The 23,476-nt window shown below is 31.4% G+C and overlaps 2 protein-coding genes across 2 annotated transcripts; one reads left to right on the forward strand and one right to left on the reverse strand.

Annotated features, from left to right (window-relative positions):
- Window positions 1–8,351: 8,351 nt before the first annotated feature.
- On the reverse strand, window positions 8,352–11,425 carry LOC116010867 (pectin acetylesterase 8-like). The gene is made up of 13 exons (XM_031250383.1): window positions 11,283–11,425; window positions 11,089–11,133; window positions 10,887–10,969; window positions 10,661–10,784; window positions 10,494–10,573; window positions 10,336–10,422; window positions 10,145–10,269; window positions 9,937–9,994; window positions 9,459–9,512; window positions 9,269–9,346; window positions 8,985–9,075; window positions 8,708–8,850; window positions 8,352–8,622 (listed from the first exon to the last, which is right to left on the reverse strand). The coding sequence occupies exons 1-13, from the start codon at window positions 11,347–11,349 to the stop codon at window positions 8,503–8,505; spliced, it is 1,155 nt and encodes a 384-aa protein (XP_031106243.1). The 5' UTR covers window positions 11,350–11,425; the 3' UTR covers window positions 8,352–8,502.
- A 4,980-nt stretch (window positions 11,426–16,405) lies between these two features.
- Window positions 16,406–18,102, forward strand: LOC116012143. The gene is made up of 6 exons (XM_031251623.1): window positions 16,406–16,441; window positions 16,970–17,061; window positions 17,201–17,308; window positions 17,467–17,531; window positions 17,783–17,840; window positions 18,018–18,102. The coding sequence occupies exons 1-6, from the start codon at window positions 16,406–16,408 to the stop codon at window positions 18,070–18,072; spliced, it is 414 nt and encodes a 137-aa protein (XP_031107483.1). The 3' UTR covers window positions 18,073–18,102.
- Window positions 18,103–23,476: the final 5,374 nt, after the last annotated feature.

Raw genomic sequence — 23,476 nt, forward strand, 5'->3', positions numbered from 1 at the left:
ACCCAGATAGATGCATACCTTTTAAGAGTTGTGAAAGTTTAGTATGGGTATTGCTAGCTATTTCAGTATATGCATAATGCAACATACTACGCAACTCCTAAAAAAGATTGGAAAATTGAAAATTTAAGGCGTATCAAACACAAAATTTTATACATCAAGTGCTAAGCAATCAAGAATCCACAAATACACAATTTTCATATTTAGTTTTTTTTTTTTTTTTTTTTGGTTTATGTTAAATGAAAAAACATTACGTATAATTATATGCTAAAAAATCTGTGGAACAGGAATATTCAAATTTAAAATAGTATGTATGTAAAAAGAAATGTTGAGAAGACAAAATTTTTTGACAAATAGTGTCATAATGGTGTGAGAGTTAAATTCTCATATTTATAAGAGATTTTTAAATGTCATAGGTACCGTTAGATCAATATGAAAATGTAATATTTATATTGAAAATGTTTATTAGTTATAGGAGAAATTGTAATACTCTTATATTAAAATGTAAAAGTATCACATTTTTCATCAGCACTTTCTTTTATATGTAATGTTGGCAAGTGTTTGTTGTTTATAACATAAAATGTAATACTTTTAAAATCGAATGTAATTTATTTTGTCTATCAAATGCCATCTTACAAAAAAACCCATCTTCAACAGTAGTCAATATGCCTATCAACTCATCAATTACATCAAATATTTTTGCTGATTTTATCTATATAATCGTATTAATTTCCAGCAAGAGTGTCTTTGTCTTTAACCATTGGGTGTCGGATACGCAACCGGTGACCTTGTTCAGTTCTTGGTTTTGCACACGCATAATCATGAATTTAAATAATTACAATTGATTTAAATTTTCATCAAATCAAATAATAAGTAATACTGTAATAATTGAAAGTGTATGGACCGGATGATCTTCGAGCGCTAGGCCGGCGTCCAAATACTCAAGTAAAGGGATGGCCTATTTGCATACATTGGAAAGGGTCCTTTCAATCCTTACATGACACCAGATGGAAGGAGCGTCACCTTTTAAGGAAACAATGAACAACATGCGCATGCATTAATGAAGCCATGTCAGAAGCTACCCAACAACAGCAGCAGTATAAGACGCATGGAGAACAAGAGGTTGCTAATGTTCAGGAGCATTTAATGCATCTTGATAGTGGTTTATCCGATGATCAAGAGATGGATATTTCAGATTCTCAATGGATGAACAATCAAAGCAAATGGACCTCAAATAACCCTTATGACCAACTTATTACTATTGGGCCTGGGTTATGCATCAACAACACCAAAATCCATGAGGGCAAGCGACAGAGAAGTGATGATGCTGAGAATGATGGACCTCAAGATGAATTTATGCGAAGTGCTACTGAGGATTCGAGCAGCCCAAAAAACTTGCTAAAGGCGGGTACGGTACTGCGATTTGCACAATTATAGGCATTTTAATTCGAGATGATCTATTGACATTTTAATTCGAGATGATCTACTATAAGCAACCTTGATTAGTTTACCTATTTATGGTCCTTTACCATATAGGGTCACAAAAGACGAGATTTGCACTGCATAAGCCATTGAATAGTGTTTGTTGGACAAAGATTTAATTGGCAGGGTCTAATACTCTTGATTCAAGTCATAGAGTTAGCCTTAGCATATGGAGTTAGCTTCGATAATCAAGACTCAAAAGACTATATATGCATGTTGTCAAGGTGTTAACATGTTCGCAAATTTTGAAAGATAGTTATTGAGCAATACACACAAGTAACGACTATTATAACTTTCTATAAATAACTTTAGTGTTCTAATCAAGGTTGAAAAAATCGTTAGGTGAGGCGCCTGATTTTTTTATTTTTTATTTTTTTAATTTAATCTTTATAGTTATTTTTAATTTTTTTTAAAAAAATTTTTTAAAAATATTTTAAGTGTTAATAATTGTATAGTGTATTTGGTATGTTCAGTGGCCTAATGGCATATTTTTTTTCGTTCAGTGGCCTAATTGAACTTTCAGGTTACGGTTCAGTGGCCAATTTGAACCCTATTCCTTTTTTCTTTAATAAATTTCAGGCATCATGAACTTTTAAAAACAATAAAGCAATACAAAATTGCATTGTGATGAACGGTACTACTTGTTCAAGTGAGATTTATAAAGTCTTACAAGGTTAACATTATTTAATTTAAGTACAAAAAGTAATTCTTTTTCTTACTATACATTCACACAATTATAGTAGGAACTCTGCACACCTTATGATCAAATAGTTATTATGTGTTTTATATATGTTTTTCAATTTAGATCTAAGATTGAAAATTTTGAGTCTATTGCCAAATCAAACGAATTCATTGTCAAAAGGGGTCTTGATTTACTCCCCTATGGCTCATGTACAAGAACCATCTAGTAACTGAGATTTAGACATGGTAATCGAAGTAAGTAATGAGGTATTATATAATCAACCAAATTATGTATCCTTATGTAATTGATCATCTAGTAATTGGGCATACAGGTCGATGTACCGTGGTATATTCTCTATCAAGCTTGATAGAGCAAAAGAACTATTGGCAGAAGATGTGAAATTTAAAAAAAAAAAGGTTTTAAATTTGATCATGTATGGTCTATTGTTAAAGACTTTGAGAAATTTAAAGCTACCTCGAGTAGAGAACCAATTCCAAGTATTACAAGTCGAATGTGAAATTCTGATATTGAATAATTAGAGTCACAAGTCAATAGAGTTGTTAAGTCAATAGGTTTATCATCTTTCTGCCTTAATTTAGACGATGATTTTGAAACTCGTGGCTTGAGCAATGAACGCCCTACCGACCGTAAGAAGGGAAAAAAATAAGCAAGAATTTACAAAATGTCATGAATATTTTACAAAAGTCACGGCACATAATGAAAAGATTGCATAAATGCTCGAACAAAGTCAAGCTCAACTCCCAAAAAATTATGAGCTTCAAATGATAAAATCTCAAAATGAAGCAAAACAATTGGAGGTGACGGAACTCCAAGAAGAGAATAAAATCATGAGCATAGATGCAGATTCCATCACAGACCTAATAAGGCATGAATGGGTCAAAAATACACAATTACGGACTCATCCAAAGAGAGTTCGTCAACCATTTGGAAGAGTTGAATCAAGTAGCTAGTTTAACCAATATTTTGATAATTTGGGAGAAAATGAGAGTGACATTGGAGATTAATGAATTTCGGTATGTTTAAAGTAATTTTAGATATAATTTATTTTTAATAATATAAAATTTATATTTAACAATTTAACAAAATATACAAATACGGAGCATATTAAAACTAAATAAAGGATATAAACCCTACTTGGTTAATGCCCTACGTAGGAGGGAAGCAATTAGGTCTTATCTTGGTAGTACTATTTTTTATTGTTTATCTATCAGTAGCTCGTTTTTATCTATTTCTTTTGAATTTATTCTACGGTTTAGGAATCAATTTGATCATGCGTTAGTGAGGGTAGCTTAGATTCAGGCTGAACGTTTGTACTGGGATAGTGCTCCCCTAATTTCTTTGTTGAGTCTTAATATATTGATTTGTTTGGTTGGTTTTTAAAAATAAAGGATATAAAAGAAATTAGAAATTAGAAATTAAAAATAAAAATAAGGGCAAAATGAGAAAAAAAAAACACACCACCAAAATGGTGGAAGATCGCCGCCAAATTTGGCGCTGCAGTGTTCATCTCGCACCAATCATTGGCGCGCCGATTGGAGTGGCTCTCATCATTTTTTTTTGCCTTGCCCATTGGGGAGCTGAGGTCTTAAAAGAAATTAAAATTGAAGAACAAAATCTAAAAAGTCTCTCGATCTTTCACTCGGCGCGGCATGGCGGACAAATGGGAATTGTTGAACGACATCAAAAACAAACTCCAACAACTCTCTCTTTCCATCAGCAAGTCGGACAACAGACGCCTGATATATGTGGTTGAAGGATTTGTGAAAGGGATGGAGGATATTATAGCTGAGATTGCAACCATAAAGAGCGAGATCATCGAGCTGAGAGCTGACATGGTCGTTATGGAACAGAGGGAAAGAAGATTCCGGGAACTCATGCGTGAAGCCCTTCAAACTCTTGTGGCCGTTGTGGGTGATTTTACAACGTTTATTATTATTATTCTGGGAATATATGGATGCGCAATTGCGCACATGTCCATAGCTCAGCTCATATGTCTGTGTGACTGTGTGTGGGTATATACAACAATGGACAAGTTGGGATTTTAGGAATGTTAGTTTTACATTCTCTGAGTCGATCTTATAATTGTTGACCATAAGTGTTCATTTGTTGTAATAATTGAAATTCTACCTATGTTTTGTAGATTTCTAGAAGATTGGACTCCAGAATTCCACTAATTACTTGCACATCACAAGGAATTATTGGTAGAGATGCACAAAGCTAACTCATGAGTTTCAAGAGGTTGGTTCAATAATGTAATAAAACTTCTGATCATGAAAATTGAGGTACGTGGCCGGAAGTCACATACAAGATCACAAACAGGCCGGAGATAGTCAATATGCCTATCAACTTCATCAATACGTACTATGCATGCATTATATTGCTTCCTTGGATAATCTATATATCTTTCTCAATATATATTATTTGGAGAGTGAGTGAGTGAGTTAGTTTAGCTTAATGACACGTACTCCTTACATATATAGATCAGATAACCTCATCATGTTATATAATTAATAATGAATAATTACTATTTTACTTTTACAAAGTCATAAAGTATACAATATGCATTGATATCGTCTCACTCTTTTAATTTGTTGTTGATTGGTCCGCCAATATAATTTTGCCTTCCTGTTTTTACTATGCATGCATTCATTATATATATTGCTTCCTTGGACAATTCTTCTTTCATTTTCCCATAACTTGCAATTCATCAATGAGGCAATATTGATTTGTGGAAAACATCAATAGTGACAACCTGTATATGTCTTCAAGGGAGGTCTGGTCTTTGTTAGGAATGTATTATTTGAATTTCAATAGCTAGGTGTTATTTATTATGTATCTTGTACAGTTCTCAGTTAAGTTAACGATCATCAGATTATCTCATCCTCGTCGTCTTAAACCATTAGGGTTCATTGCTACACTTTTATCCCTCAATTGTGAAATTTTTTATTCAAACGTTCAATGGCGCGGGGAATAAAAATCGAATGCCGCGATATTCATAGTCAAATGTTGGCAATCATGTATTTTTTTCCCTGACTAATCGAAACAAATTAATCACAATAATTAGGTGGTTAATATAAGAAAGAAAAAATTTGAACAATAATGTCAAATATTAAAAATATTATTCTATCTACAAAAATACCAATCTTTCATACCAATATGTTAATACAATTTGTAACACAATATATTCTTTCATACTTTAATCGTAATATAACAGTACATATACTTCTTTGCAACGTAATCTATACATATATATCACGGATTGAGACCCGCGAGAGGTCTCACACAAGTTTTTGCTTTTATATATATAGTACAGTTCATTCAATATATACATAACATATTTTTAAAAAATAGGAAGGGGGGAAAAGTGTAATTTGCCCATATTATAATAATACTCTCGCACTCTCTCTATCACACATATATAGAATACGGTTCAAATGCGGATAGTGCGCTCATGTGCGGTTGTGCGGTGAGAGGAGAGTTATTGATCTTGCCAAAATCAACGTCCAAGATTAACAATAATGATTTAAAAAAAAACGCGGTGACAATTTGAATAATCCTAGCTAGGCATTAATTTGGGAGCCTAGAATAATTGTTCTTAAGATTTTTTTTTTTGGATAAATTCACCGGGTTTTTCTCCGTCCATGTAATCGTTCGAGTCCACCTACATTTGCTCCGAGAGGCACAAAAGTTGGATCGAGAATCATCACTTGATTGTTGTTAAGATTTTAGTTAGAAGAGAGACTCGACAATAAAAAAAAAAAATTAAAAAGTGACCATATTTATAATTGATTGATGGAAACAATCTCACTTTAGATGTTGTAATATTCATATATTGATTCAAACTCATTCATCATTCATACATGCATGCCGACTCCCCAAAAAGCATTACATTAAATAAAGTAGTTTTAATTTCCAGTATTATTATTATTATGCATATATGACACAACCAATCAATATAATAGAAAAGTACAATACACTAAGAATATATATATATAACAATTAAAACTCACTTAAAAAAAGACAAGTTTGAAACATTACTCGTACGTATAATTGAAAGTATCATAACTATATCTAATAACAATTAAAACTCACTTTTTTATTTTTTTTTTAAAATAATTTTATTGATGAGCAAAAAGTCTGGGGGAAACAAAACCCCTACAGTCAAGCCAAAGAGCAAGAAAAACCTTTACAGGAAGAGAATTGAAAGAGCAAAAGAAATTGGGCAAGCTTTTGTTAAGACCTTCCGTGGCAAGGGCATCAGCCACTTGGTTTGCCTCTCAATAGATATGCTTTAAGGATGATCCCCACGAAAAGAGGCACGAGCGAATGAAGTTGATAGCTTCCCTAATCTTCCAAGGGGTCTTTGTCGTTTTGGAGTTAACAATGCGAGCAAGACAGATTGAGTCCACTTCCACAAGGTAGGGTGTCTTTGCTGTTAGTTCACACCATTGAAGGGCAAAGCGAAGAGCTAAGGTTTCTGCCTCAAGAGCCGAAGAAGCTGCTAATGGGAAACAAAGTCCTGCAACTAAAAAACCATGAGAGTCGCGCAAACAAGCTCCGCCTGCTGTGCCGTTAGCAGAAAATAATGCATCTGTATTGAGCTTCAATCGACCGGAAGGTGGAGCGAGCCATTTGATCCAGATAGTTCGTTTTCGCGCTGTGGCTGAAAATCTTGCGATCAAACCCTGTGAAAGCAAAACGGAGTCTGAAGTGTCTCTGCATTGAATGGGTCTAGAAAGGGATATCAACACAGTCTCACATTTGATTCTTTTAACAGTGCCAGGGATAGAAAAGGTGGATCCATTATGAATTGATTCATTGTAAGATACCCAAAGTTGCCAAATAATCAGACTGGGAAGAAGACGCGCTAAGCAGCCAACTGCAGAGTTTGGAGATGAAAACAACCACCAAATGTGACATGTTGCACGAACAGTGCTAGCATTTGACATTGATAGTCCAAATATCCCGCCAAAGTGTTGCCAAATTTGTTGAACTCGGTCGCAAAGCAATAAACAATGTTCCAAGCTCGCACATGCTCTAAGACAAAATGGACAAACTGATGGAACACAAAAACCGAAACGTTCAATGACGTCTGGGAACGGAAGTAGTCTTCTCAAGAGTTTCCACATTAGAATAGATACTTTGGGAGGTATTCCTCCGCCCCAAATGCAGCTAGATGATAAAGTTAATCCCGCTTTTGGTCGAAGGCAGTCATATGCCGAGGAAAAACAAAAATTTCCATAGGTGGATGGCATCCAAACAAGATCGCCAGCAACTTGCACTGTGTTTTCATCAACAAAAACAGCCACCTCTTGTATACGACGCAAAGTAAGGGAGCCCGAATGCCTGGACGAGTCTTCTGGGTAGCGAGCATGCATGAAATCACTCCATAAGGATCCCCCTCGCTTGAAATTGAAATAAGACAATTTTGAAACATTACTCGTACGTATAATTGAAAATATAATTGAAAGTATCATAACTATATCTTGGATTAGTTACGTTTTCAAGTCGTTCACAATAAGCCCACGTGCTTTCACCATTGAAAAATACAAGTTCAACATCATAACCACCAAGAGGTGCAAGTTTGTCATTCTCATTATTTACCCAAGTCCAATAACAACCAAACCCCCATGTGTTTAAAACCTTTGAACAACAATCGAGAGAAGGCCCTGGACGCTGGCGTCCATTAATTCCATCTGCTTGAACAATTCCAAGAATTAATTTCCAACATTCATCAGTTGGTTCTTCTATTGAACATTTTAGATCCTCAACATCACATGATGAGTCTTATTCTTCCAATTGATATAGATAGCACCAATACCAACAAAAAGAAGATGGCATTAGAGTTGAAACTTTGCATTTCTAATATTATTCTTTTGTTCAATTCACAAATAAATGTTAAAATGCGTTAGCTATATCCATCAATCAATACATCTTGTATGTTATGACAAGAGAGAAATTAATATTATACAAATAGTATGCATAATATTTAATGACTTCCTGTACAAATTGAATGTATATATATATATATATATATATATATATATATATTGTTAGTTTTATATAATAAAATTTTATGGTAAATGCACTTTTAGTTGTGAATAATATAATTACAAAATTACAACAAAGTAAGTTTAGACTAATTATATATTTTGTATTTATGATACCATGTTTTATAAGTAGCAAACATTACATTGACTGTGATTGCTTGCTAGCTTAAGCTTAGCTTAGTCATCCTTTCGATTAACAAGTACATAAAGCATAGGATAGGATATTGTGCATGATTACATACTATACGTCATCCATGCACTGCAAATTAATCAGGTGAGACTGTTACTTGGTACTGATGAACAATTATTGAGGTACGGATATGGATATTTGTCTATTATATAAACTCCTCTCCTGTCAAAGTACCAGTCTCTAAATAGTTTTGCAATTGTCTGTCAAAAAAAAAAAGAATATTTATGAAGTGAAATATTATATGATCAATTACATAAGGATAAACAATTGAGTTGATTATAATACCTCATTACTCCCCTCGATTACCATGTCTAAATCCCAGTTACGAGATGGTTCTTGTCCATGAGCAGTAAGGGAGGTAATCAAGACTCCTTTTGACAATGAATTTGTTTGATTTGGCAATAGACTCAAAAACTCCAATCTTAAATCTGGAAAACATACATAAAACACATAATAACTATTTGATCATAATGTGTGTAGAGTTGTTCCAACTATACTTGTGTGAATGTATAGTAAGAAAATGAATTATTTTTTGTGCTTAATTAAATTAGATAATGCTAACCTTGTAAGACTTTATAAATCTCACTTGAACAAGTAGTGCAATTCACGATGCAATTTTTTATTGTTGCATTATGTTTAAAAGTCCATGATACCTGAAACATGTTAAGGAAAAATAACAACATATATAACCCACACTATGAATAGATGACAAATAATGAAATTAGATCATAAACACATACACACACTACATATGGATTTCTTAATTTTCTTTTTAATTACTGTAACAAATATCATATATCGTATATACATGGTGCATTTAAAGTAAAACACCTACTATCGTCTAACCTGAACATTATCGAACGCAGACATCAAGAAAAAGATAGGAGTTTGGATATCTTGCTGCACATTCTGAGCAAAGAAGCACTGCATTCGATCCATGCACAATTGTACGTTCACAATAATAATTAATATAAGTACGTTCATATTAAAGCTGAAACAATTAAAATTAAGAATAACTAATTAAGATATTAATTACCAGATGCGGACTTAATCTCGATGTGCAAGTTTTGGGTAACGACTTAGTGGATCCCTGATCCATATAAATAAATTAAACTTTTGATTTGATTGTATAATATAAAAATCTCTGCAAGAAATAAATTGTATTGTATATATATAAAAGCAAATTGATTTAATTCTTTATTGAAAAATGTTTATTATCCTTAATTTATCACTCACAACCCAATTATTCCTTAGCTGCAGTGACAAAATCCTAAACTTTAATTTTTATTTTTTTTTATAAAATAGCTTTATGTATTCATTGTACTGTCTAGAATTTTGTCACATTATAGAGTAATTAGTTTGTGAGTGGCAAAATTAGGGATTTGTAGCATAGTTTATTTTTATTTACTACTCCATATCTCCTAGTAAAGAACAAAACATATATATACACACACCAATGCTTTTGTATATATATTTTTGAAGATGTAAAAATAAAGGAAAGAAGAGAAAAATACATGCAATGTTATCAATCCTTGGAAGGTTGGTGTAAAACTGTTCCCTTCAAATCTTGTCCTGTTAATTATAGTAATTATATATACACAAATATCAAAAAGTCATGTAATCTTTTTATGTGAAAATTTGCTATAATTAATTATATGATATATCAAATTACAAGTCTTAAAAAGAAGATAGAACTTTAATAAAATTATATATAAATCTTACGAAGGAAAGAAATATCCAGCATCCGACAAACATTTTACTCGAATAGCATAAGGCAACAAATTGCGAAATCCATCACAATGAAGTGTAGCCGCAACTCCTCCGGCAGAACTACCAAACAGAAGTGCCTATAACAATAACATTAATAATAATAATAATAATAATAATATAACAACAAATTGCGAAAATGTTACGTTATGGGCCATTATCATTCCCTTTTGAAGCAACTCTTGCATAACAGCATCGAAAATCCTAGCACCTCTGAAGTAGAGATTGGTGCCCTGCAAAATAGTACACTTAGTTTACAAATTAAATTATACTGAGTATATACACACACACAATGCCAACATACATTGTAAATTGTTTGGGAATCGCCTGTGAATGATGATCCATCACAGTAGGTGATCACAACTTTATTCCAGTCAAAGAAATCTATAATATAATTTGTAAAAAAATATTTCATTAATCAGTAAAGTATATGGAATTGTAAAAATGTGTATTAAATTAAAACAAATATACCTGGATTTTTTTCTTCGTCCTTGTCCAGAATGTTACCAAAATAGAATGGTATTGGATCTAAGGTAATATTATGATCTGCAGCATATTGGATGCAAAATCCAGGAGTGGCGCACCATGCTCCTCCCTGAAATTCGATCAAGTAAATAATTCAAGGATTGTGTCTTATAATTCAAAATGCAATTTGATTTATAATTTTTTTTGTTTAATATATATATACTTAGCTTACAGGAAGATATACTATCCAATTCCCAATTCCATTGCCGAATCCTTGAAAAAAGTAATAGGAAGCTGGCTTCCCAGTCAAGCAAACTGAAAGGAATATATGAATGTGAAATTAATTAATGAAATAATAAATTAAAAGTTTTATTAGAACCCTAGCTAGTAGATCAGAAGCTAGAATAGATGGAATAAATTAAATATAATATTACCAGCTCCAGCATCAGACTGCACCAGTGTTGGATTAACAAATAATCCTGAAAAAGAAAAGAAAAGAAAACCATATCCTTAGCTAGCTTGTTATCTTATATTCTATGAGATCAGAAACTTAAAAGAAAGTAAAATAGTTTGGATCTTAACTAAAAAGTTTAAGATTAGAGCAGTAAGTAGAAAAAGAATAGGGCACCATTGGAAGTAATTGTAATAAGTTGAAAGACGAGGAAGAAGAATAAGAGGCGCTTGGTTTCCGCCATTTGTTTAAGATGGAGCTAATATAAATAGATCAGAGCTGAGATAATATATTGAGCCAGCTGCCGGAAGATCTCAGAGTAAGAGAATTTTGTAGGTATACTAACTTAGCTTAATTTGTCTCTGCTTCTCACACACATATATATAGACAGTCGAAGAGATATTGTGGAAGACAAGTACCAGACGCAGCAGGTCGGCGGTAGCACAGGACAACGAAAAAAGTTTAAAAGGATCGGAAGAAAAAAAGTTGTATATAATTACATTAAAAATACATTATATATAATTATATTGTTCAAGAAATCAATAAGAATAATAGGCAACTATCTGTCTAACTACTCGACCAACTTTATATATATATATCACATTAATGTGGTGACTCTCGAGATATATAGCTTTATAGCATATATATGACTCATAATCATTCTATAAACTTACAAGAGTTAGAGGGCATTCTTAACACGATATTAGTTTCATAGTCTTAGTCATTGTCGGACTTATTTAGGGTTGTATGACCTCTTAAGGATATAATAACGCTGGCATGTAGTCGGATGAAGGGCGGAAGGTTCAACCATAAGGTCTCTACTCCTTTTCATTTTGATTGATATGTATTGACAAATTTGTCCCCAATTTTTCAAGCTAAGGGTTTGGTTATGTCCTCTCTCCCTTTCCTTATAGTTTCAAATCGATAATAAAAGTTGATTTTTTTGGTTAAAAAATTAAAATAAAATTAATGTGATCACTCTTTTATTTATATATATATATATATATATATATATATAAAAGCAAAGGATTCCATGAGAACCATCCTTCCCTTGAGAATTGCAAATAATTAATCTCATCAGTTCATTTAAGACAATGATCAAGAGTTAAAAATTAAGAAGAAAATGTGGTGAAATTTATGTAAATACGATTATTCATCTTATAATGTCTGGTTGTGCATCTAGAAACGATCTCAAATATATTGTCAACTATTTTCTTAAAAAATGTAGTGCATAAATATATGGACAAGTAAGTACATGTATTTTTTTGTAAAAATGTGAAATAATTTTAATTGTCTATTTGATTTAAAATAATCGGAGGAACAATGCCTTTAGGAAAAAAAAAAAGTTATAATATTTCTGTAAATATTATCAGTTTTGAACGTGTCCGGAGAAGCATTAACATCTATGCAGCTAGCTAGTTGGTAATAACCAAATAACACAATAAATGGCATGCAATAGATAGCAACGGAAGAGATGGGATAGAAACACGCACTACTACGCTTCTAGTCAAATCAAATTGGCATAGGCTTTATGGTGGATGGTATCATTAATGAATATCTATACAATATATTATAATCAAATAAAAAACAATACATGCAATCATGCATTTTACCTTTTGCCTTTTATGTGTAAAAGTTGTTTTATTTTTAAAAAGTTATGTGCTAGGCTTGCCCACAAAAGGCACTTGATGGGTAACTAAAGGTTCCTTGAAAATACAAAAGGAATTTTTTATAATGATTATATTTTAAAAAAAAAAAATTCTTAGTGTTTAGATAAAAGTTAGATAATATTTTTTTCGTTTTAGTTAAAAAAAATTAAAAATTTGTAATTTTTTTATGTTTAGTTATTTTTTAAAACATGAACATAAATTTATTACTAAGTTATTTTTTTTCAAATGTATTAATTTTATAATAATATTATTATTAAGTAGAAGATGAGGGATCAAAGCAAATGGAAAAAGAACATTAAAAAAAAAAAACAAGTTGGTGAAGTAGAAGTACAGATGAGGGATCGGATCGACCAAATAAAAAGGAAAAACCACTTTTTTAAAAAAAGATTATAAGAGATGTTTGGTAAATAGCGGTTAGTTGATTGAATTAGTAGATTTAACTAGTTGATAGCATTAGTTGATTGTAGAAAAGAATTTGGTAAATTAGCTGTTAGCTAATAGCGGATTATACAAAATTAATTTCTCAAAAATTTGATCGAAAAAGCTACTCTGAGCATCTTTTTAAATTTTAACATTTTAAAGTAATAAGTTTTAAAAAAAAAGCTAATTAATTAAACACACATATTAATTGTTTAACCAAGTCAAACAGCTAATAGTGGTCAAATAAGCCAAAATTAACTTAGGCTAACTATTTTACCATAAGGCGTATATGAGAGGAAAAGAAAGATGTTGATAATAAATGCAAAGTAAAATAAAAAGAAGGAAAAGAAAGATGATATTAAAACAAATTAAATGAAAGAGTTATACTTAACTTCCCATCTTTATATATTTTCTCATTTTTACTCACTATTGAAGCACAAAGAGTCAACAGTTGCCTCCATTGATTGAGGCTCAAATCCACTCACATCATTCATGTGGGAGTGTAAACTGGGACACCGGGTGCCACTAGACCACAATATCTTTGGCACAATAATATATGATAAGTAATCTTAATCTTCTGAGTTCCAAAAAAACTATCAATATCGAAATTTTAATTGTGTAAGTAAAAATAGGAAGTAAAACTTTTGAATTCAAGTAATATTTTCTCAAATGAAAATGAATTATTGTTGTTACGCATGTAGAGAAACAAAAATACTAGCTATTTGGTTCGTCCTCAAACTTAATTTGTCCCCAATTTTTCAAGGTTTTGGTAATGCATGTCCTCTCTCTATCTTTATATTTTCTTTGGTTAGAAAAAATAGGAGTCGTTTCTTTGGTTAAAAAAATTAAAATAACATTAATATGGATCAAAGACTATTTGTATTTACTTTTCTGTTAGACAAGAAAAATGTTAACATCCATGTGCTATGTTTTCATAGAATAATACTAGAAAAGCAAGCCCACCTTATTTGCTTTTCATTGTGTTATGTTTCACGAAAAATGTTACCTCATTGTGTTATGTTATCACATAATACTACAAAAGCAATATCATAGGGAAAAAGGTAATGCATAATTGGCTCCCGTATATATTGTGATGTCTCATTGAGAATTAATAATAGACTATTAATTCTTTATAACTTAGTCTTCTATATTGTAATACATAATATTCTTTATGTCATAGTTTTCTATATAATCATACATGATTCAAAGGAAAAAATATTATATAAATCGTACATTTTCAAACAAGAAAGAGCATTTGTATATACAAATCGTATAAAGGAAAAAAAAAATCTTCAATTAAATTATAATATTGATTATTTGATTTGATGAATAACATACCAAAAAAACATATATTGATAGATTTATTTGGATGATGATTAAATTTAAAATTTTTAAAAAAAATACAAAAGGCATAGAAGTCTCAAAAATACTCAATTTTGATAGCAATATCTAAGACGCCCTTTAAGTTAGAGCTTATTCTAATTGAACATGAGGGTTATATTGTTAATCTATTTGGTTTGTTATATTTTTAGACATTACATGTGACACATTGATTGTCAAATATAGGTAAATGCAGTCTATCTCCACTTATAATATTCCAGTTGGATTTTTCATGAGCTTATACAATAAATCAAGAATTGATATTTCTTTACATCATATTAATTTTATAATATGAATTCGTTTGATATAAAAATGAAAGAGCTAAATGGTGGATTAATAGAGGTTGGAGGACATCACTCTGGGTGATCTATTGTGAACAGAATAAGGTGGCGGACCGCCTTGTGTTGAGAATCCCAAAATTAAATTTGTTCTTATACACAAAAGCTATAATAAATTGAAACTTGGGTCTTGGGCTGGGTTAATAGGTTTATGATATATTCTTACAAAAGCAAATTATACCATAGACCGTGGTTCATCTTGCATTGCAGACTCTGTTCTAAAATGACATATAAATTTTGTGTAGTAAATTATTCTGTGAATCCGAGTCTACCTTGCAAGGTGGACCCGAGTCTAAATTACACAATTTACATACTGAATGTTCATAATCCAAATTGTAAACATTCAATATGTAAATTGCGAACATTCAGTATGTAAATTGTGTATTTTGAACACAGGTCCACCTTGCAAGATGAACCAGGGTCTATGAGATTACTATTAATTTTTGTATCTACCGTTAACCTATTATGTATTTGTAGTTAATAAATTATTTGTCTAATACAATCAACATATTATGTATATATATGCAGTTAACATATAGTATATGTATGTGCATTTAACATATAGTATATGTACGTGCAATTAACGTATTATGTCATTCGTACTTGCCATAAGTAATATGTTAATCGTAGTAAACAATATTTTATTAACTACAAAACTACTGAACATTTGTTTGGGACTAGAGTACAGGAACATTAAAAAAAAAAAAAAAATCACCAAAGGTAAATGCTCTCTATATATATCTCAAGGAGTGATGGCTAGTTTGTAAAGAGAGAACAAAGTGAAGCATAGCATTAGTGATCTATCTGATTTGAAAGATCGAAATGGAATTCATATTGCTCTTCTTCGTCTTTCATCTCATCAGCACTTCTAATGGTATATGCCTGCCTTATTCTTTAATTTTTCTAGTTAGTTTTCTTAAGCTTTAAAAAAAATATTTTACTTTCTTTAATTTATACAATAATCTTTCAATTTTGTTTCTTTTAGTTTGCTGATAACAAGGATTATTCTTTAATTTTTCTAGTTAGTTTTCTTAAGCTTTGAAGAAAATATTTTACTTTCTTTAATTTATACAATAATCTTTCAATGTTGTTTCTTTTAGTTTGCTGATAACAAGTATTTTTTTTTTTTTCAGGATTATATGTTAATCCAACACTAGTAGAGAGTGATACTAGAGCTGGTAATATTTATTCTATTCCTTATATATAGCTTAGGGTTCTAAACTTTAATTTCCATTGATTTATTATTTCATTAATTTTGTAATGTAGTAATAATATATATATATATATATATATAAAATGATAATTGTTTCATATATATATATTCCTCTCAGTTTGTTTGACCGGGAAACCAGCATCATACTACTTTTTTCAAGGATTTGACCAGGGAGTTAACAACTGGCTAGTATATCTTCCTGTAAGCTAAGTATATATTATATTAAACAAAAATAATTCAAATCAAACTTCTTTTTGAATTATAAGACACAATCCATGAATGGTTTACTTGGATTTCATTTCAGGGAGGAGGATGGTGCGTCAATAATTTCATCGATTGCTTACCATATGCGGAGACTAGAAATATCACTGAAGATCCCAAGCCATACTTGTTTGATTATATTTTAAGCAACGAGAAAGACAAGAATGCTGGTATAAATTAAATATTAACTCCAAATAATTTAAGTATTAATTGTATTCGCTTTATACATACATACATATATATATATATATATATATATATATATATATATATATATATATATATAAATAATTTACTAATATATTTTTTATGAAAATTATAGCTTTCTTTAATTGGAACAAAGTTTTAATTACTTACTGTGACGGAGGATCCTTCACTGGAGACACCGAAACAGTTTACAATGTAAGCCCTCAACATAAAATTTGTTAGTTACATTTTTATTTTAAATCATTTGAATTATAATTTTATGAGACACGGTTCCAAACCGATTATATTATATTTTAATTTTCATGGTGCAATTCATTGATTTGCAAACTAAGTAAATTATATACATATTTATGTTTGGTGATTATATTGTTGCAGGGCACCAACCTCTACTTTAGAGGGGAAAGAGTATTCAACGCGGTGATGCAAGAGTTGCTTCAAATTAAAAGGGGATGGGAATGGCCGAAAATGTAAGCTGCATTTCATATTATTTAAGGCAATCATATCTTTAACAACAAATTAAATTATACAAGCTAAGATATGTATTTGATCTTTAATAGATTATACTGGACATCCATCTAATCTATGAGGTGATAATATTGTGGGTAGCTCTGCAGGAGGGATTGCAACTACTCTTCATTGTGATGCATTTCGTGAACTTATTCCCAATGCTTGTAGAGTAAAATGCTTATCAGATGCTGCATATTTTTTCCCTTCGTAAGATTTCTATATATACATTCATGCATGTTCTCAATCCATCTCTTGTATGGACTTCAATCCATTCTACGTACTCTACAAATAATAATTATATATATCAAACTTTGACATATATATGGTTTTTAAATTTGTGTATATATGTACGTAATTCCTTACAGGAGAAGGTTCAAAGATTGTGGAGACCTATTTATTCCATTACTTCCAAGGATTAATCGCACAACATGTATTACTCCATCCATCTAAATCTTTTAATTAATTTGTTTCACGTGCACCTTCAACGTATATACAATTACAATTAAGGAAAACGTACGTTTATATTTGTCTTGTTCTTTTAATGTGTTGGAAGTACTAGATAAATGCTTATTTTAATTGCTTAATTGTGTAGCTCAGATCAAATCAGATTTGTTGTGGAGATTTCTATGCCTATAAACTAATCAAAAGCTTTTTTTTTTTTTTTAATTATATTTGGAGCAGGGATCAGTGAATTCATTACCAAAATCATGCACATCAAAATTATATATGTCCCTATTCGGTAATTATTTTTTCACTTTGCAAAAACTGAGAAGCACATACATTAACTATATCTTAATTCTTAATTATGAAGATCAGATCAGAGTGCAGTTGCATCTCTCTCTATATATATATATAATTAATAGCATCAAAATATAATATAAATCACAAGTGTATGTATGTATGTGAACTGGTGCAGTGTTTTTTCCCCGAAAATGTGCAACAAGACATCAAAACGCCTATCTTTTTCCTGATGTCTGCTTTTGATCAGGTTCAGGTTAGAATACAACATATAGTCTTCAATTCATAGTTCATGTATGTTGGTCTTACTTGCACTTGTATATATATTTCAATACTATATTTTTCAGGCAGAATTGACTTTTCCACAGCATGCAAATGCCCTCAAAACTTGCTTCCATTTCAAGAATTGTTCAACTGAGATGATCAAGGCCTTGCAAGGTTGGATTTGTTCACTAAATATTAATAATGAGGAATAAGGGTCAAATTAGCCACTGAACGTAACGCGATAGTGCAATCAGGCCACTGGACCTAAAAAACGTGCAATTACTCCACTCAACAGCACAAATGCCTCCAATTTCACCTGGTAACCGGTTCCAGCCCTTCTCTCCGACTGACCGCTGATCTGGCTCATTACGTGGCAATAGTAGGCAGCTTCAAATATTTTCCTTATTTTTTATTATTTCCAGTGTGTAAGTATTAAGTAACCACCGTTGATCTTCTTCTTCTTCATCGGATAACAACCGTTGATCTTCTTCTTCTTCATCGGACTCATAGCCATATGGGATGCATCAATCGAACTCTCCCTCTCTGGACTTCCACCGTCCCTCTCCCAACTCAAATTCATCGCCGCCTCACTCACAACCGAGTAGGTCCCACAAGTCGCCGATGTGCCGACGGAGCAACACCTCAGACGCCGCCTCCCGCTGCGGTCACTGCTTCTCCCGGAGACCGACCTGGATCTCTATCCCGTTTGTGACCGGATGCCCCAACCCCAACCCTCTTTTTCTACATCTTTCTTGCTTTGCATTTCTTTATCTTCTTTTCTCAAATCCCCAGTTTCCATTTTCACTTTTCAACTCCAAAAGTCACTGTCTTTCTTAGAAAAGTTTTGACCCCTTTAGAGGGGGATTTTGATTGATTTTTTTTTTCTCTTAGGGCGTGAGTGAGTTTGCAAGAGGGAGGTTTTTAAAATGTAAGCTTTTTGTTAGAAATACCTACAATTTCCCACATGTTTCTTGGAGCTAAAATGAATGGGCCGACCGGGTTTTCAGTTTCTGAAGTACCCATCAAGAATTTTCTAGGTAAGAGATGCATAATGCTCTGTTCTTTTGGAACTTTTGGTTATGTTTAATTGTACTTTCCTCTGCATTTTTGGGATGTTGTGATGATGATGATAATTCCAGTATGGTGTCTGTGTCTCTTGGTTTGACAGAACCAAGAATTGGGCATCTAAAAATGGGGTTTTGCATTTGAGTTCTTGGAGAAGTATGGTGGTGATGATGTTGATGGGTTTGTTGCTGGTGTTAAGTATAATTTATGTTGATGTTGTTGGTGGAGAAGTTTATGTTTAGCGCTTTTGCTGTGAATTTGGGTAGCTCTGGGCGCAAGAAAATGGTTGATTTGGGAAATTGCAGACTGCATACTAGCATGATGGTAATGAAGCAAACGGTTCTTTATGGTCTTTATCCTCCACTTGATGTTAATATGATTTTGAGTGAGGAAGCTTGCAAAGAGTAATGCATAAATTGAAGAAGAATATGGAGCTCTTAGGTTTCTGGAATGAAGAAGAGAAATAGAAGAAGAAAATATGGTAGTTTGTTTCTAACAGGCTGGAAGAAAAGGAAAACCAAGAAAAATAAAGAAAGAGATTAATATTGACATGTAATCATCCCGGTCAGCAATCAATCGGAAAGATTGGGAATGAACCGGCTGCGAGGTGAAATTGACCGCATTTGAGGCGTTGAGTGGAGTAATTGCACGTTTTTTTAGTTCAGTGGTCTAATTGCACTTCTGCGTTACGTTCCATCTCGATCGATCTACGCAAACATAAACTAAAACCCATTCTTAATTATACACATAGTTATGATATGAATGCTATTAATAATGTAGTGTGCTTTTGTTATTATTATTATCTCTTCTTCTTCTTCTTCTTTTTTTTCAGAATTGAGATTGGAATTGTTGAGTGTTTTGCCGAAACAAGACAATACTTCATCCAGAGGAATCTTGATAACATCTCCCACTGTTCATGAACAACTACCATATCTTTCTTGGAATTTTGACATGGTCGTGGATGGTAGTTATGAGGTATTAATTATATTAATTATTTATATATATATATATATATATATATATATATATATATATATATATATGATGTTTATGTATAACTAAATTACTTTTTTTAATCTTTACAGACAATCTCAAAAATGTTCACTGACTGGTACTTTGATGACAAAGTAGTTCAAGTGATTGACAAGTATCCGTGTCCTTACCATTGTTCTCTTGACAATAATTAACAATGTATGTTAATTATGGTTGTGTGGTCACATATGCATGCAGCTAAAGTACCAAGTCCCAAGTCTCATGCATTTATGAGTTGTTTTTATTTATATCAAGTATTTATTTTCTTGTTGTGGCCCAGTTACATATATTATGAATTCATATCAAGTATTATCTTGTAATAATTTGATTACGGGTACGTAGTTTTCCAATCTTTATTACTTGAAATTATCATAAAATGTTGGTGGATGATTATTCAAATTATTATATAATATAATAGGTTAAATTAAATAGAAAACAGCCTAATTGGTCTCGTATCTCTTTTGCTTCACTGGAAATATGAAATTCAACCTTTAATTACGGTTAAAATCAAATTTTGAATTGAAATTCAAATTTTGGGAATAGAATTTGATAGCCTTAAAAGAATATTAACATTCGTAATTTAATCCAATATATATACAATAAACAATACGATTATATCATATCAAATACTGAATTAGCAAAAATCATGACACCATATAGAATAAAGCTATCTGTTTTTATTGTTTTATAAGAAATGTAAAAATAAAAATAAAAATAATTTAAAGGGGTCGGTCATGACTCATGAGTTCGATAACAAGAAAAAATTACCGAACAAAGAAAATATGGAACAATAATTGGCAAATTGTAACTATAAGTCCAACAAATTTCAATGTCATGTCTGTTGCAAATTATACCATGGACCAAGTCTACCTTGCATTGTAGACCGTGGTCCAAAATAACCTTTAGATTCTGTATCTATCTGTAGTCAAAATTAAAAAAAAAAAAAAAATGTTAGGCGTGGATAACCAACACCTAGGTGTCTGATTTAATTTTTATTTATTTTTTTTAATTAAATATTAAATTTGTTAACATGGAAGTATGGGAACCATGCACCTGTGGTACCATTTTAATTTACCAAAAGTCTTCCCTTTCAATAATACCATCTCTCAAGCAAAAAGCATTTTTTTTTTTGGACAAAGCAAAAAGCATTCTCATCGATCTCTCACTCTTCTCAGACTCCCACCCTCACATCTCTCTCTGTTTTTCTTCTTTTAGCAAAGGTTGGGCACCCATCCTTCTCTGCCATTATTTATTAAGCTCTCAGTATTTTATAAAGCTCTATATATTTATTTTTTGACTGGTGAGGGCTTGATTAAAACATAAAGCATTCAATACATTGTATGGTAAGTACATGCAGTGCACTGATTGTCATGTGACAAATAAATTTCTCTTTCCATCCTAAAAAGCAATCTAGTCCTTTTTATATTCTATTCAATGCTAGTCATAACATACATACAAGATATTTCAATTGATGCATGCATGTATCCGAAACTTTATTAATAGCTAGCATGCTAGCTACTTTAATTTGTACGTAAAACCATCATATATCTTTCAAACCAAAGAAATTAAATTTAAAATAATGTCAAATTTCAATATACTTTGCTTTTTATTGGGATTGCTTATATGGAGCGAAACAATAAAACTTTCATCATGTGAATGTTCAAAACCGAAACCAACAAATGAATGCTGGAAACAAATTGTTAAAGCTGTTCAAGCAGATGGAAATAATGGACGTGAATTGTATGGATTTCCTCCTCATGAATGTTGTCCAGAGCTTAGAACATATGGAGTACATTGCTACTGGCTTTGGATTAATGTTGAGAACGGTCATTTTGGTGCTTATGATCCTGAATTAGTACTCTTCAATGGTTGGGATATCTGGAATGATTGTCAATCTTAATTATATATATTAAGATTTATACTTTTATTTTTTTTTAAAAATATTTTTACACTCTATTTGCTTTTCATATCCTGCATTTTGTTGTTTTTACAATTTTCCATTTTTTGCTACCTAGCTAGGTGATTTCATGGAGTATTTACTACTTTTTTTTCCACACTAAATATCTATCATATATGTATATATATATATATATGTGCTGACTACTTCAAATTTAAAAATCTAATAGACAACTCGATCTCACATATGATTGTCTTTTTTTTTTTTGTTTTGTTTACAAAATTGCATAGTATTTTCTAATATCAATATTATGTAGTATGTATTTTAGTTTTTATTATGTTCTAGTTATGTTTCACGTATTTGAAAATTTAATTTAATATATATTCAATATTAGTCTTGCTTCGATCGTCCTAATGAGATCTTTAAAATGGTATAATTTATATTTAATCATACAAACTTTAAATATAAGTATTTAACAAAATAATAAAATTACATATAAAACAAATAAATGATACATTTGAAATTATGAAAAATAAGCAAGGACAAAAGCATCAATTTCATCCCCCTCTCACATTTGTCGCAGATGAACAGTAACACATGCACCATATGGCGCGACACTGTTCATCAACGCTAAATTATTTGGCATTTGGTGCTGCATTTGCTGTTGATTGGAGACCAAAGATTTGGTGGGATGGTGGAATGGCGTTGCTAATTGTCGTTTTGCCCATACGTTGGAGATGACCTTACACCAACTACTTGCACATTTACACATTTAACACTTGTAACTTGGTTTTCAAAAAAAAAAAAAAAANAAAAAAAAAAAAAAAACACTTGTAACTTGCACCAAAATTTAATTTATTTATGAAAATGTCACCGCGTTTTTTTAATTACATTTGAATATATAGAGTTAGGATCATATGAGATCATTTGTTTAGGTAAGATCGTGAGATCAGATCTTGTAGTGCATCCATTTAATAATTTAATGGTCTAGATTGATTTAAGATGCTAAGTTGAAGTGTGTGCGAACGGTAATATAAAATGTGTGCGAATGGTGATTAAGTGTGTGTAGACGGTGATTAAATGTGTGCAAATGGTGATTAAATGTGTGCGAACGGTGATTGATGTACAAGATTTGATCTCAAAAATTTTTAATGGTCTAGATTGACTAAGATTCCAAGTTGAAGTGTGTGCGAACGGTGGTTAAATGTGTGCGTACAAAGTGTGTGTGTCAATCAATCAAAACCATTAAAAAATATTACATGGATGCACAAGATGTGATCTCACTATCTTACCTAAACAAGTGAGGTCTCACTGTAACCCTCCCCTACATATATATATATATATATATATATATATATATATATATATATATATATATA

The sequence above is a fragment of the Ipomoea triloba genome, chromosome 1 (genome assembly GCF_003576645.1).
Source record: "Ipomoea triloba cultivar NCNSP0323 chromosome 1, ASM357664v1".
NCBI classification, from domain to species: domain Eukaryota; kingdom Viridiplantae; phylum Streptophyta; class Magnoliopsida; order Solanales; family Convolvulaceae; genus Ipomoea; species Ipomoea triloba.

Bases quoted from the DNA above. Each gene is read 5' to 3' on its own strand.
- LOC116010867 (XM_031250383.1), bottom strand. From the start codon at position 11,349: ATGGCGGAAACCAAGCGCCTCTTATTCTTCTTCCTCGTCTTTCAACTT. The intron at 11,134-11,282 runs GTGCCCTATTCT...TTTCTTTTTCAG, and splicing joins TATTACAATTACTTCCAATG to GATTATTTGTTAATCCAACA. The intron at 9,347-9,458 runs GTAATTAATATC...GATCGAATGCAG, and splicing joins CGAGATTAAGTCCGCATCTG to TGCTTCTTTGCTCAGAATGT.
- LOC116012143 (XM_031251623.1), top strand. From the start codon at position 16,406: ATGGTTTACTTGGATTTCATTTCAGGGAGGAGGATG. The intron at 16,442-16,969 runs GTGCGTCAATAA...ATATTGTTGCAG, and splicing joins TCATTTCAGGGAGGAGGATG to GGCACCAACCTCTACTTTAG. The intron at 17,532-17,782 runs GTATTACTCCAT...TATTTGGAGCAG, and splicing joins AAGGATTAATCGCACAACAT to GGATCAGTGAATTCATTACC.